The sequence below is a fragment of the Lycium ferocissimum genome, chromosome 11 (assembly GCF_029784015.1).
Source record: "Lycium ferocissimum isolate CSIRO_LF1 chromosome 11, AGI_CSIRO_Lferr_CH_V1, whole genome shotgun sequence".
NCBI classification, from domain to species: domain Eukaryota; kingdom Viridiplantae; phylum Streptophyta; class Magnoliopsida; order Solanales; family Solanaceae; genus Lycium; species Lycium ferocissimum.
Window position 1 is genome coordinate 6120629 of NC_081352.1, and position 16091 is coordinate 6136719.

The following is a 16091-nucleotide window of genomic DNA, read 5'->3' on the forward strand; positions in this document are numbered from 1 at the left end:
ACGCAAGAATATTAAGTTCCATGGTAAGCTAACAACCATATTTATGTTATCTATATAAAGTTAGCTATAGTTAAGACGTACTTTCAAAAGTCAAATTACTTATTTCTTTTTTTCATTTTTGCTTTTTTCAGACCAAAAAATAAGCTAATAAAAACTCACACGTTAATGTAACAAAACTACATAATGAATAATGCAATAACTATGAATTTTGAACAAAATGATGAAATAATAAAAAAAATCAGGGTAATAATATAAAAAGATAAAGAAATTTGAATTTGAGATAAAAGAGAAGAAGATTAAATACTAATTATACGGAATACTAAAAATAATAATTATTCAATCAAAATAACCGTACATTTTATAACAATCACTTCACTAATTATTATTAATATAACTGAACACCAAAAACTTATTAAGTTTATGCTCTAGATATCTGCATTAATTTTAATAAAGATAGAAATGCTACTCTCTTTTATAGAAAACAAAAAATGTCGAAGGGAAGAAAAGAATAAGCAAAAATTTAAAAATACGCAAGTAAAAAATAAATACAGATATTTTTCATAATTTAATTTGAGTGATTATTAAACATATATTCTCTTAATTATAATGTATTTTTCTTTGTTTTGAATCATGTTCTATATATTTTCGAGTTATTTGTATGAAAAAATATATATGTTCACATTTACATGTGAACAGAATTAGAAAGAATTTGGACAATATATTCTTGGGATTTCTATTCTCTCTCCATGTACTAGTTTTCTGAAGGGCGTGCAAACGGGGTATATTCTTGGGATTTCTATTCTCTCTCCATGTACTAGTTTTCTGAAGGGTGTGCAAACGGGGTAGGCACTTTACTGCATGTAAAACGATGACGTCTCAGTTGTGGCTTCTAAATGTTGCTACAAAGAGTTTAATTTGTTCTCGGAATTTACAATTCCGACCGTCGACCCAGCTTCAATATTTTTCAAAAGCTTGAAGTAGTGATTATTACAATTCTAGAATGTATTCCGTAAGATATGTACAGCTATTTGGAACTTCTCCATACTTGCATCTCTCTCGTTCCACAAATCCATGTATGTTCCCATTTCTCTTAAATTACTACCACCGTTCACTTTTACTTGTCACGTTTTGCTTCTTCTTACTTTGACCAACATTTTAAAATTGTATTTTTCTATCATATTAATATGAGAAGAATTGTAACTTGTAATACTTTTTGTAAAACTTTTAAACATTTAAAATTTTAATTTTAAAATATTGAATTGATCGAATTTAATTTAGCTCCAAAGATTAGTGAATCGACTCTCGATAAGCAAAGTATGACAAGTAAAAGAAAAGGAAGAGGTAGTTTATTTCTTAATCACTCTTATCCTGCTATTTCTAGTTTGATGAATCTTTTTCTTTTTCCTCTTTTTTTAGTTTTTGAATCCCTTTTATTGGTGTAGCAAATTCAGATACCTGTTTTTTTATTTTTTTTATTTTTTATTCTCTTCAAAAATTTGTTGCAGTTGATGGAAAGTTTGCACCTTTGAAGACCTTGATGAAGTGCCTAAAGCCTCAGGTGTATAGTAGGGTGACAAAGTTCAACGGGGGATCTAATTTTGAGACATTCCACCATTACTTTAGAAAAGTTTACAATTTAGGTAAGTTTTGGATAGTCTCTTTGTGTGCATCTTGTTAAAGTTGTGATGATTCTGTTTACAAAGTTTATTAGGAAGTGTTAGCTGCTGAAGACATAACCTTAGATAGGAGGCTATGGAGGTCACATATTAGGATAGAAGGCTAGTAAGTAGTCTCGTGTTGTCTCCCATATTCTTCCATATTAGTAGTCGTAGTATTACTCTTGTAGTTTCTTGTTCGTCGATTTCCATTGCTATATGTTGCTTCTTGTACTTCGATTATCGTATTTTTTGGTTGTAGTAACTGTTTCTTTTTTCAGAATGCTTTGTCATGCTTTCTTTAATATTTTTCCGTGGTTTATTCACTTCCATTATTTATTTTCCTGAACTGCTTTGAAATGTTTTTCCTTGAGCCTAGAGTCTATCGAAAGCAACCTCTCTACCTCCCCAGGTAGGGGTAAAGTCTGCATACACACTACCCTACCTAGACCCCACTTGTGGGATTACACTGGGTATGTTGTATTGTTGTATTAGGAAGTGTTAGCTGCCCCCAAGTGGTGTATTATAGGGCCTGTTTGGACATGATCAACGATTTGAAATTAGGTTGATTTGAAGTTGAAATTTTGTTTGGACATGCAATTTGAATTTCATATGTGGTATTTTTTTTTCCGGAAAAGGGCCAAATTTACCCCTGAACTATTGGAAAAGGGCTAAATATACCCCTCGTTATACTTTGGGTTCAAATATACCCTTGCCGTTATACTTTAGGTCCAGATATACCCCTCCTCCGTTAAAATTGTCCAAGATGGACACTAAATTTGACGTGGCATGATAGCTCAATGAGGTGAACGCCAACATGGCATGCCACCTCATCACCCCATCTCTTTCCCTTCTTCTCCCACCATATCATCTCTTCTCCCTTCACAATCACTGCCACCATTAGCACCACCACACCACTATCTCCACCTTCACTCCCTTTCTGTTACAAAATTAATCCAAAACATGGAATTCCATAAAATTGTTGTCATAACCATTATCATCTTTTTTTTCTCAAAGACTACTCAATCAACTCCTTCTCCATTCTAATGTGACACGTCCAACCCAGACACCCAAAAATTTCAGTTCTGTAATTTCCCATTATCCATTACCCAAAGAGTAGATGATCTAATTTTACACCTGAATTTGGATGAGAAAATATCACTATTGGGTAACACAAAGACCGACCATACCTCGACTAAATATCCCTGCTTATGAGTGGTGGTCGGAGGCGGGAGGCGTTACACGGACTATCAACGGAAGGAGAAGAGGTTACTTTTAATGGAAGTATTACATATGCAACTCAGTTCCCTCATATAATTAATTCTTACTGCTTCTACTTATGCTGAACATTTGGTATCGCATTGCTCTGGTATAAAGTAATTTCCTCTTTTTAGGCTCTGCTATATGGAGGTGGAGGTTGGAGATGGTGGTGTGGTGGTGCTAATGGTGGCACTGGTTGTTAAGGAAGGGGAGATAACAGTGGTGGGAGAATAAGGGAAAGAGAGGGGTAAATGGGTTGGGTGGTGAGGTGGCTACATGTTGGCGTCCACCTCATTGAGCTGTCATGCCACGTTAAATCTAGTGTCCATCTTGGATAATTTTAACGGAAGAGGGGTATATCTGGACCTAAAGTATAACGGCAGGGGTATATTTAAACCCAAAGTATAACGAGGGGTATATTTAGCCCTTTTCCAATAGTTCAGGGGTAAATTTGGCCCTTTTCCGTTTTTTTTCATAAATATGAAAACCCACAAGTTGTGAAAACTATCAAAACTTCCCCAACTCTTATATCAATCTTACCAAATGAGCAAATTCATAGACAAGGTAAATATCTGAGGCGCCGCATTAATAAATCACATATCTCCATGTTCTTTTTATAAATAAATCCTTGCAATTACATGCTATTACAAACTTTCAAATACACATAATTTTACAAAGATCCACTAGTCCAAAAATTCAATGATAGTAGTAACCACCTATTTTTTAATATAACCCTTCCACATGGTATGCACAATTTCTTTACGTCGAACATGGGTCATTTTTTGCAAAATTTAAAATAATGGGTCTTTTTATACAAAATATAAACTTATGGGTCAAGTTCTACTTTTAAAAAAATTGAAATCACAACTTGGAATTTGAAATCCTACTTTTTGGAGAATTTGGGATTTGAAATTGAAGTTGAAGTTCTGTGCAGATTTTATTAAAAAAAATGCTGATTTCAAATCAAAATTTGAAATTGGGCTCCCAAATTCTATGGCCAAACGCCTACTAAGTACGGCATTGTAACTCTCTTTATGGATCACTTCCATCCCTCTGATATAGTAGTCGATGAATAGTTATTTTAAGGTGTCAAATGGGCGGGTTGGGCTGAATTTGGGTGGGTCAAAATAGGTTGAGTTAATAAATGGATGGGTCGATAAAAGTTACTTGGGCTGCTGAAATGGGCTAAAAACTTGGTCATAACCCAATTCGCTTAACTCTTACTAAGTTTTAAATTCTTTTTTTGTTTTCTTATAATTTGTTTAAGTACCTGGTAAAACCCTTTTTCTAGTTATTATGGCTATTTATAATATTTCAAATAAAAAAATGTCTTCTTAAAAATATTTCGACAATTTCTCGTGGTCAATTTGGGCAGCATATCTGCCCAGTTTTTAAATGGGCTGAATTGGGCGGATCAAAACGGGATAAGTTATTAAAATAATGGGTCATTCACCTGCCAAACTTAAGCGGGTCCGGCCGGTCATGATTTTATGGTATGAAGGAAAGTAAAGAGAAATGACGGACTGTTTCTTTCCCTGCAACTCTGAATGTATTGAAAACATTAACTTGTTGGACATCTACATTTACTTTCCCTCCTTTTTTGTTCTAACCAAATATAGTTTAAGATCCATGTTAATAAGACTCACTTAGAAGTATTGGTATATGTCCTGGTTCTTTTATAGTTTATCAGTTGGAAAACACTGGAAATGCTTATCTTCGTCAATCACTGAAGATCTACGTTTTTATTGGCCCATGTTTTTTCCTTTTCTTTCACATTAAAAAAATGGAATTGATATATTATGGAAATCAAGTGTTTGCTAATGTTTTGCTAATTAAAATTTGTTGTTTTAGTTGCACCCATCCTATTGATAAAAGATTTAGTTGATTCTGATTTGAGGGCATAACTTAATGAGCTTATCTCCATCCTTTTACATCATTGAGTAGGTTGGAATTGATAGTTACAGAGTATAATTCCTCTTTTGAGGTGTTCCAGAAATGTCCACAATTGAGTAAATAGCTCTACGAAAATGTATTGGATCAACTTGGAAAATGGAAAGATTTGTACAAGTTATACGTTTCGTCCCCGCTTTGTGATTTATTAGTATTCTAAATCTTTGTTGGTATATTCAAGAAGACAAAGAAATGGTTAAATCATAAAAAAATGTTTGAAGTTCAATTTTTTCATGAACTTATTGGTCTTATGGCATATCTCAATATCGAGGATGAGACCAAAGATCCGTATTTGTTTTTTTGGTTATTAAGTTGTGCAATTAAAGATACAAAACATTGCTAGTATTTTTTGTTCTATATTGTTAGTTAGCCTTTTACCAAACACTCATGACTCATAATTTGTTAATGAAGATCTTTGTTTCATTGTTTGTATACTTGTAGGGTGTAATTACACTTTATGGAGTACACTAGGTTTGTCGGCTTTGCTTGGATATACTAAGCTTTCTCCACACATTTCATATTCTTCTGATGGTGAGAAGTTCATGGTTATGAGAATTTGAAGTAAACATACTATAATTTTATCGCCTTTCCAAATGCAGCATCTTATTCTGCCTAAGAAAGTGTGCTTTAATTAATTTTATGCGGATATTTACTCTTCTCTAATGGCATTCTAGGTTTTGATGGTCTATTGGATGACCATCATCTGGGCTTGTTCAGTGATTCAAATTCTGAAGATCGTAGATCTCTCTTTATGTCTTTAAGGAAATTAGTGGTTCCTCTCTTGCTTGTCATTACTGTGTTGATGAACTGGGGCCATCCAATGATTATTACAGCTAAAGTCACTCTTATTCTTCTTACAACAAAGCCAAGCCCTTTATCAGTGTATGTCCTTGTCGAACAGGTAAGGACCATTCGTTCTTTACAGGGGTGTCAAAGATGGCCCAAAAGTTGATGGCCCGCCCAACCCACCCAAAATTTATGGGTTGGGGTCAAGATATTTTCTTATTGGGCTGATTTTAGCCGAACTCAACATAACAATATTAAAGTGATTTCAACTTAACATTTATCATATCTTTCATTTTTAAGATTTACTTTAATTTGAGTTTATTCTTTGAGATTTACTTTATTTTTTTTACATGTATTCACTTTTTTGTAGATTACGTATCTCATAAGTTTGCTGTGTGTTTGATATTTGTGGAAAATATATTCCATGAAAAATATTTTTTTTGAAAATATTCCACAAAAAATGTTTCCGCAAAAATATTTTCCACAAAGTAATTTCCGCGAAAATATGGTTGCATTAAAAACATTTTTCCCGAAAAATGTTTTGCTAGAAAATAGACCCGTCAAAAAAACTAGGCCAGTTTTGATGAGTCATGACCCACCCCATTTTGCAATTTCAATCCGTTTCAACCCAAAGTAACTTTTAGTGTTAGCAAAATTTCAATCCATTTACGCCCATTAAAATTTCAACCCGCTCATCAGACACCCTAGTTCTTTACACTATATCCAAGTCCTTCATTTTGTGGTTGAATTAATTAAAATGTTTCCTGTTATATATCTGCTCTGTCTATTCCATAAAAATAGTGAATGGAGTTCCTATTTTGGTGTGCATATAGCATCGTCTCATTCAAGAGAGGGATATCTGACGTCTTTTACTCACATTTGGTGTAAAATATTTCAGTTGCGACATCAAGCAGTTCACCAACAACCATTCGTCTATAAGTTCAAGGTTAGTTTCATTATTTAGCTCCTCACTGTAGTCAAAACAGCCAATTATTTACATTCATGCAGTGGATAGTATAGCACATCGTGAAATACGACGTGGCACCTATCAGTTAGAAAACATATGCTCATTTTCTTTTCGAATGTGACTTACTGATACTGGTGGCTTCTCCTCTTAAACTTTTTCCTGCAGTCGTTATACGCAAAGAAAGTTGAAGTTGCAGATTATCTGTTCCTCTCTCTGGCTAAGGTTGAACTAAAAGATCAGGAGTTTATTCTTGTTGGAATTCTGGGGAGTTGGTGGTCTTTCCCCTTATCTTCTTGGCAAGAGGCATCATCTATTCTTAAATGCAAAGTTTTGAAGAGTTTAAGCTAAGGTCAGCTGCTCGTTAAATCAGCTTTAGTAAAATTTATTTTTGTAATAGGCAATTTAATTTTCTCTATAGAATTGGTAGAAAACATGAAAAGCAAACTAGTTCATACCTTTGAGTGCACCAGAATCAGATGATCTGTTCATGATTTTTGCTTATGAAAACGTACTTCATTTGTATTTTGAAAACCAGTTCATTTGGGTCCAAATAATTTGACCAATTGAAAATGATAGTGAATATGTCATCCTTCTTTTATTCGACTACTTCTTTATTGTTGGAAATGCTTCCTAACTTAAAATCAGTGTTTTGACTTATGAAATAAAGATAAACCTTTTCACTGCATCTACAGCCTCTTTTGAGACCATTATGTTGGCCTTTTCTTAAAATGTATTCTGTAGCCTCTGTCCGAATTTGATTTCACTTTATCCCTTTCTTTTAAATTGCTACTCTTATCCCTTTAAAAATAAAATAATGTGGAAAACCTCTAAAACAAATAAACATTTGTCTTTACATATCAAATATATGTATGTGTGTATTAATTTCACGATTTCACACTAATATATGTATGTATGTATGTATGTGGCACGTATGGATTGATGCATGTATGTATATTTGTGCACAAATTTTCTTACAGTCAAAAAGACTCAAATTATTCCACCTTGTTTAGTACAACAACAACAACATACCCAGTGTAGTCTCACAAGTGGGGTCTGGGGAGGGTAGGATGTACGCAGACCTTACCCCTACCATGCTAGAGAGGCTGTTTCCAAACCTTGTTGAATAGCCAAATATAAATATTTGCAGGAATGTGTCATATTTTGCTCTATTAAAACTCAATGATGTTTTGACATGGCATAGACTTTCATTCTGATTTCTGTTGTTTCTGGATTCATCTATATTCTAACTCAAAGCCAAAATTCTCTGGAAGTACTCTAGCTTATATTACTCCAATTGATCGGGCAATCCTGGGGAATATGGTTTGATCTAGGACTTTAAAGCTAGCTCTTTCCCTTGAACTGAGCTCAATGGTTTATTTATATCTTTCTAGACATGTGCATTATTTCAGCCTTTGGCGGTCTTGGATTTTCTGATGGTGGACAATTAGCAAGGAAAATGTCACTCTATTGTGATTTTTGTTGTGTTGGAGAAATAGAGGATGGGAGTTTGGCTATCTGAATTGTAGCTCTGCTTGCTGTGTCATTAAAAGCTAAGATTTCGGTGCTTAAAGCAATGAATCAATGCTAAACGAGGAGTTATTGCTTCATCCGGGAAGCCATGCACTTCAGAGAAGTGTGAGCTTCAGCCAGACGACACGTGGAGAGTTCTTTGAGTCTCAACTTAAGAATTGGATTTATATCCACATTTCTGTATATTGTAGTCTGATGTTTGTTATGTTTATTGGGATTCAATTATTATAGTACTAAATTCTTATATGTTTGGTACTTTTTAATGTTCATAATTTGGACACCTCACTTCTCACTGTTTGCTGCAGGTCTGATGGAGACTTTGGACTAATCTTGCTTCAATGTTAATTCCACAAATTTACAATTCCTTAGTATTGCATATTTAAGCCGGTCTAGTCTTGCTTGAAATTGGTGAATACATTAGCATCTGGAGACTTTGGACTCAGAAGCACATATCTTGATCTATAATGGTTCAAATGAGCCTATTTCGTTATGCTTGAATTGGAAAGAAACACTTGTAGCTTCTCCGTAAGGCCAATTTTATCCAAAATAGAGTAAGAACTTAAATTTTGATCTTTCTTTTTTTGTTTTACATGATAGTATCCGGAGCTGTTTGAAATTTTGATAGATATGAAATCTTTGTTTTTGGTTCATCGCTTGTATGGTAGTGAGTTTTTGTGATTAGAGTTGTTCACAAGGACAAAAGAAGCGCAGATAAATGACAGGACAAAAACATGTTAATGATGCATTGCATCTTACAGCACGCTAGCAATCAAGAGGTATCCGGTATACCCATTAAAGGATTAAACAACATAAAAATGGATCTGTTTTACCTAAATTTCTTGCCTTACAATCCCTCCTTAATTCAACCCCTTAGTTTCTCCTTGATCTTATCCATTGATGATTTTGTATGGGGTAAAACGTAGACTTAATAGTTGGACCAACCGAAGGTGACGCGTTGAAAATGGAGGCAGATCAAGCATGATTCAACAAGGGCAACGCTGGTCTCAACTCTTGAGCACGAGTGGCAAGGTTGATTTTACCCGCTGAGGATTCGGAACCACGACGCAAGATAAGTCCAAATTGCAACCAATCTCGAGGAACTCAGGATCAACTTTGGCAGTTTCGTAGTTATGCACGTAACTGTTGAAATGTGCAGGAAGAGATCATTATGAAGGGTGAGAATCAAGAATTACGTTACTTAGGGCTAATCTATAAAAGCATCCCTTCCCCTCACTTATATCCCATTTGATTTTCATCACTTCGCCCTATTGTTCTGAAGCTCTATAACTTAAGCTCTCAAGCTCACTTAGTTATAGCCTTCCGATGACGTTGCCAGACAACCACTCTGGAGACACCTCAATAAGATTTACTTGCTTTACTTTGCTTCGTTATTTCTTTTGTGCATTTGATAAGTACTTCGATTACTCTAATGTAGCAATTTAGCATCAAGTATATCTTTACTTGGTCATCTTAATTTGCGTGTTCTTGAACCAATTATACAAATTCAATTGTTCTACTAAATAACAGATTTAGGGGTAAATAATTTGGCGTCCACCGTGGTGACAGGACAATTGTAGTATTGTTTTGACCTATTGTCAACCTTTTGAACTTGCTTTAATCTGTTTGCAAGAGAAATCACTATCATGTCAGACATGAACGAAACACTCAGTTGAACCCTAATCAAGAGGATGATGCTGTAAATCGGAACGCTGGCTTGGTACCCTGGAACAGAGTAGGTTTGGCAGCACCACTCGATTTTGCAGGAACAACTATGACTGTCACGACCCAAACTGGAGGGCCATGACAGGCACTCAGGCCCTACCTGCCGAGCACCGCTAATCATGCTTTCATATCATAATCATAAACAAGGGTGGACCACGAGGGTCATCAGATGGAAATCTGCTAGATCATATGAGAAATATGCTGAAAATGGATGAGTCCGAAAAGACATACTATATCCATGCTAGACAAAATGTACAAGCCAACAAGGCCTCATGGATGACTATACAACAAAAATGTAGGCCGAGGGGGGCCATACAACGTCTAACTATACCATAACTGTCTACAAGCCTCTACTGGAGTATATGACATAATAAGGTCAGGAAAGGGCCCCGCCATACCCGTATGTACACAAAAGTATACGTACCAAAACACAACAGCAACTACGGAACAAGGGGAGTGCTCCAAATCAGCTGAACAATAACCTATAGGGGCGGATCGTCAACCTGTCTACCTGACCTATGGGCATGAAACTCAGTGCCCCCAGAAGAGGGACGTCAGTACGGACAAAGTACTAAGTATGTAAGGCATGAAAGTAACATGAAAGAGACATATAAGTACACAGGATAAAAGGAATGCAATATGTATGACTGAACTGCCTCTGAGGGCTAATGATATGCATAAATACTATGCATGTATATGCATATATAACACCTGGTCATACATATATATACGTATATAACGTCTGTCAAGCCTCTGTGGGCATCCCATCGTATCATATCGGCCTCTGTGGGCATCATCATCATGTGACCAGCTGATCAGGTGATAGTGCGTATATAACGTCGTCACCTTCCCCATACCCCAGATAGATAATACATAATATACGTGTATATAACGCCTGTGGGTTCATAGGTCTGTGTGTGTGTATATATATATATATATAATGCAATGCATGAATATGATAAGAGCACACCTTGAATCTGTCGGAGTGATGTAAGGTTGTTATACCTCCGAACATCGTGATGAGACAGCATTTTCACCAACTGCTGACTCTATGAATCATACTGAATCTGAAGAAAGACGTACTGAACAACATCACTAGAACATGAATCAAGATGGACAATCCCTAACTACTAAGAATAGAATCATTACGGAGTAGCGTTATGTTTATGTTTCATTCATAAGGATCATGCCAAAAGAAAGAAGTTAGCCTCCATATACCTCAAGTCATTAACAAAATCCCACAAGGAAACTGTCGGGCTAGTATTCCAATCTCCTTAGTCACTACAGTACACCTAGCAGCCAACAACACAACAACAACCTCATATAAGTCTTTTTAATGTCACATCTCTACTCACCCCAAGATTTACATCAAAACAACCCAATATACACTTTGTATACAACATTTATATACTTTCTTCTTCCAATTATAGCAAGTGTAACATCCTCAATACAATCTCAACACCAACTACTATCCTTACAATAAGGTTTTAGCTTAAAAACATATTTACAGCATGACTCAAGTTAGATTATATCTCAACATAAACTCAAGTTCATGTTTTGAACCTTCCCTCCAACTCCTTTCCCTCCAAACCTAGCATAGCTATCATATAAACTCATAAACATGGAGTTAAGTTAGAATCTTACCTCAAAACTCAAGAACATGTCAATTCCAAGAGTGCTTCACCTTGAAGTATCCTCAAAAACCACTATCAAGAGGAGAAACAAGCTTCCATTATCACTTTAGAACCTTTAAACACTTGATCTTCTCTTTTGATTCTTAATTTTTTCTTAGGAGTTGATTAGATATTGTTGGAGAGGGTTTTTTAGAAGGTTGGAGATTAGAGGTGTTACATCTTGGAAATTTCGAGTCGTTTGAATTATGAGTGGACTAACACAAGCCTAAAGTGGACATGAAGTCCTTATAAGGTTAAGGAGGGTATTTGATAACTTTAAGCGCGAACCTTAAGGTTTTGGAGTCACATGAATCGGTGGAATTAAGTTCGTCGAAGGAAGTGGAATTTGAGTTATGTTATGGGAAGATTTCACATCAATCGAGTTATAACCTGTATAGTAATGCCATTGGGGGGGGGGGGGGGGGGGGGGGGGGGGGGGGGCTATATAGGGCCCTTAGATGGTTAACAAAGTTTTACACAAGTGCCAAGAAGGTTCCATAAAGATTGGAAGTCAAACAAATGGAAGGGAGCAACTTGTCGGAAAGGGGTAATTTGACGGACCATTTGACGGACCGTAGGGTGTTTGACGGCCCATCATATGGGGGAGACACCATTGTGAAATGGTCACAGTGAGACCTGTTTGGCTGGGCTATTTGACGGTCCATGTGACGGACCGTAAGAAGTTTGATGATCCGTCAAAGTGGACGTTAAAATGGTCGACGGGATTTTAACTGACATTTTATATATTTCGTTTTACCTCATTTGGGTTCATTATTTCCCCAAATCAAATCCTAGAGCTCTCCAAAACCCTCTCCCCATGTCTATAAACTAATCCATGCTGAACCCAAGAGGATTAAGAGATTCAAGTGCTAAAAATCTTACTAGGGTTTGTAAAGCTCAAGATTTCCTTGGGTGTTGATGTGGGAGACTTCACTCCAGTGGAGTAAGTTGATCCAAGGTTTGTTCTTGTGATAGGTAAGTTTTTACATCTCTTGCATATAGTTAAGGTTGTTTGATTGTTGTACCATTTGGTTGAAGGAAGAAAAATGAAAGGAGAGTTCAAGTATGAGTTGAGGCTATTTTTGAGCTATAAATTAACTTGAATTATAATTCTTGGCATGTTATGAGTATAATCTTGTTGTGGGTGGTAATAATGATGTTGAGGAAGTGTTGTATACAAGTGTATATGGGGTTGTATTGAAGTTATTGTTATAAGTGGTTATGAAAAGGAGTTTTGGGGATTGAATGGAGCCTAATTTGAATGAAGCCTCTTAATTGTGGTAATGTTGATAATGTCATTGTTGATTGGGGGTTGTATTGGAATTAGGTTGAAGTATATCAAATATGGGAAATGCTACCCAATTTTCGCTAGCTCGCTAATTATACTAGTTTGGACTTAAGAGTGTCTTTGAGACCTAACCTCGGTATGGACCCTCTTGAATGTAGATTTCTCGGGCTTTGGTGGAGAACGTTAAGTAGTTAAGAAGACATAAAAGTATGTAAGGCTAACCCTTCTTTCTTAAGGCATGATTACACTGTTGTGTACCTATACGTGAAATTCCTAATGTCTTGCATAATGACTCCATTCCTAAAAGGGCTAAAGATCATAGTTCTTGATACTCTCATGATATTATTGATCCCATCCTAATGATAGTTGATCCTCTAAGGAAAGATATAATGATAATGATAATGATGTTGCTTTTACTTATGCAATCCTATATGTATATATATAAAGCTATGTTGTGACACCGATACTATATGGACGGGTATGATATCAATTGCGTGCACACACCACTAATCAGTTGGGTACGAATAATACCGACTCCTATTATGGTTGGGTACGTTACACACCGAGTCCTAAAAAGGCCGGGTACGTTATAATGATGATGCTATTTATATATGTATGTATATGTATATGTATAGAAGGTTTTCTTTAGAGAAAGGGGTAAGTAAGTGTGATGTAGCATCTTAAGAGGTATAAGTGGCTCTTCTATCTTATGTCACCCTTCATGTTTTTATCATGTTATAAGTGGCTCTTCCATCTTATATCACCTTTCATGTTTTTATCATGTAATTATTTATGCCTTACATACTCAGTACATTGTTCGTATTGACGTCCTTTTGTTTGTGGACGCTGCGTTCATGCCCGCAGGTGGATAAGGAGACAGGCTCAACCCTTAGGCTGCTTCATCAGATATTGTTTAGAGGAGCTCCATTTGATTCGGAGCTGCAGCCGTTGGTACTATTCTTTTGTGTATTTATATGGGCATAGCGGGGCCCTGTCCCGTCTTTATGATGTTATATACTCTTACTAGAGGCGCGTAGACAATTGTGTATAGCTTGATGTCACTCAGCCTTGTCGGCTCATATTTTGTATATCATTTTGATAGCCTTGTCGGCTTATGTTTATAGATGGGCATAGATGATGATGTTGATATAAAAATGCCTTAGCCCGATGAAATTTGTATTGTTGATGCATAGGAATTGTGAGTTAGCCATGTGGCTCACCTAGATATGATTGTGAAGGTATGATGAGGGGTGCTCGGTGAGTTAGTTCCGGGTGCCCATTATGGCCCTCCGGTTGGGTCGTGACAAAAGTGGTATCAGAGCAGTTCGTTCTAGGGTGTGTCTACGAGCCGTGTTCAGTAGAGTCTTCTTTATGGGTGTGTTACGCGCCACACTTATAAATAGGAGGCTGCGGGCATTTAGGAATGAATGACCTTCTTTTCCTCATAGATCGTGCGATAGAGCCATGATAAAAGAATTTCTCTTTTTCTTAACTGTGTGTTATGTTTTCAGTGATGCCTGTAAAGACAAAAGCTGTAGCAGCCCAAAAGGGCAAGACAGTGGCAGGTAGGAGAACCGAGCCGGTACAACTGACAGGTATAGAGGAGGGTGAGTCCCAGAATGAGGTTCCATCTCGGTCCTCTCAATTATTGCCTGTTTCAGAGGAGCATGAGGGAGTCTCAGCCCCAGCTCCGACACCCCCAGTTCCTCCACCAGATGCCTCAGGCCAAGAAGTGAAAGAGGCTATTCATTTGCTGACTCAGTTAGTCACCGCTCAGGCCCAACAGCAAGGTACCGGTCATGGTGATAGAGTATTTAGTGCTAGAGCCTGTGATTTTATCAGTTTGAACCCTCCAGAATTCTTTGGGTCTAAACCGGATGAGGACCCTCAAAGCTTTATTGATGGAATGTTGAGAACACTTCGGTTAATGCATGCTTCGGATGTCGAGTCGGTAGAGTTAGTGTTATATCCCGTATTTTGTACGTCGGGACATTCCGAGCTAGTTGCGAAAAGTTAATGACAAGGCTATTTTCCGACTTTGTTTTAAGGTACAAGTTGTTTATGATTTTATTGGATGGAAATATTGAGGGAAACTAAGGGCTAAAAGTTGGAAAAAAATTATTTCATGAAATGGCCAAATGGCCATGTGGCCGTGTGGGGGTATGTAGGACCTACCCTTGGTTGGCCAAATTTGACTAGTTCAAGCTATGAAGGGTGCATGTGATTACTTTACAATTGTAGGGACTAGAAGTGGAAAAAAATATTTCTTGAGAGGGGTCTAGGTGGCCGGCCACATGGGGAGTGGGCCATGGCCACATGGATGCCTTGTATATGTTAATAAAAGATGACCAAGTCAAGTGTATTTTTCATCTTCTACACTTAGAACACAAGAAACTTGGAGAGAAAAAAATGGAGGCCATTCGGCCATGGAGAAGAGAAATGGAGGTCCAAAAATCTTCATCAAAAAAATTGTTTCTTCTAGCAAATCAACTAATTGGAAGGTCCTAATCAACATGAAGTAGTTGTTGGAGCAATCAAATCCTTTGTTCTTGCAATTCTCAACTCTAGCCATGTGAATAACTAAGTGGATAAGGCAAGTTTTAATCTTCTTTTCATGTGTTATGGATGGTTCGAATGTGTTGTGGTGTGTAGAAATGAATGAAATTCATGAAATAGAGATGTTGGTGTTGTGGCCGAATGGGGGGCTGTTTTGGTAGGACATGATGAACAAATTTTATTTAGTATTTTTGGTTGTTGTTGTATGGATTCTATGATGAAAATGATGGTTTAATGATTCAAATTGAAGTTGTAATCGTTTGTAGGTTGTTGGAGAAGGTAATGTGATTTTATCATAGTTCCTTGTATTATTGAGGTTAATGTTGTTAATGTGTAGAATGTTGGTGTAGTTTATGAATTTGGAAGAAAGAAATGTGTTGTTGTTGTCCCTATGGGAATTGGAAGGTTTCGGGTGGCATTGCACATTGGTTGGGCCGTTTGAATATTGTGTGGATTGTTTGAAATGTTCTTGAGTTTTGTTTGTATGGTTTCGGATTGGCATTTGAATGTGTGAGCATTGGCGTTGGCTTAATTGTATGTGGTGATTTGAATGTAATGAAATGTTGTCGAATTATGTAGATGTCACGACCCAACTAGGGGCCGCGACGGGTACCCGATACTCGTACCGAGCACCCCTTACCTCGTGTCATACTCTTACTACTAAGTGGGCCGCATATAATACCGTCATTTCTTTACTTAGCATT

The 16091-nt window shown here is 36.7% G+C and overlaps 1 protein-coding gene across 7 annotated transcripts; it reads left to right on the forward strand.

The window, feature by feature from the left end:
* The first annotated feature begins 786 nt into the window (after positions 1-786).
* LOC132036138 (uncharacterized) lies at positions 787-9474 on the forward strand. 7 transcript variants are annotated; one of them, XM_059426383.1, is made up of 7 exons: positions 787-1073; positions 1506-1640; positions 5307-5396; positions 5540-5766; positions 6550-6597; positions 6784-6967; positions 9072-9474. In XM_059426383.1, the coding sequence occupies exons 1-6, from the start codon at positions 1001-1003 to the stop codon at positions 6964-6966; spliced, it is 756 nt and encodes a 251-aa protein (XP_059282366.1). In that variant the 5' UTR covers positions 787-1000; the 3' UTR covers position 6967; positions 9072-9474. The 7 variants fall into 7 exon arrangements, with proteins under 7 accessions (XP_059282366.1, XP_059282365.1, XP_059282364.1 ...); XM_059426382.1 differs by lacking the exon at positions 9072-9474 and adding an exon at positions 8454-8715; XM_059426381.1 differs by lacking the exon at positions 9072-9474 and adding an exon at positions 8010-8433.
* The last annotated feature ends 6617 nt before the right edge of the window (positions 9475-16091 follow it).

Coding starts and splice junctions, on each gene's coding strand:
- LOC132036138 (XM_059426383.1), top strand. CDS start 1,001: ATGTATTCCGTAAGATATGTACAGCTATTTGGAACTTCTCCATACTTG. Junction 1,074..1,505: donor CTCTCGTTCCACAAATCCAT/GTATGTTCCCAT, acceptor AATTTGTTGCAG/TTGATGGAAAGTTTGCACCT. Junction 6,598..6,783: donor CATTCGTCTATAAGTTCAAG/GTTAGTTTCATT, acceptor TTTTTCCTGCAG/TCGTTATACGCAAAGAAAGT.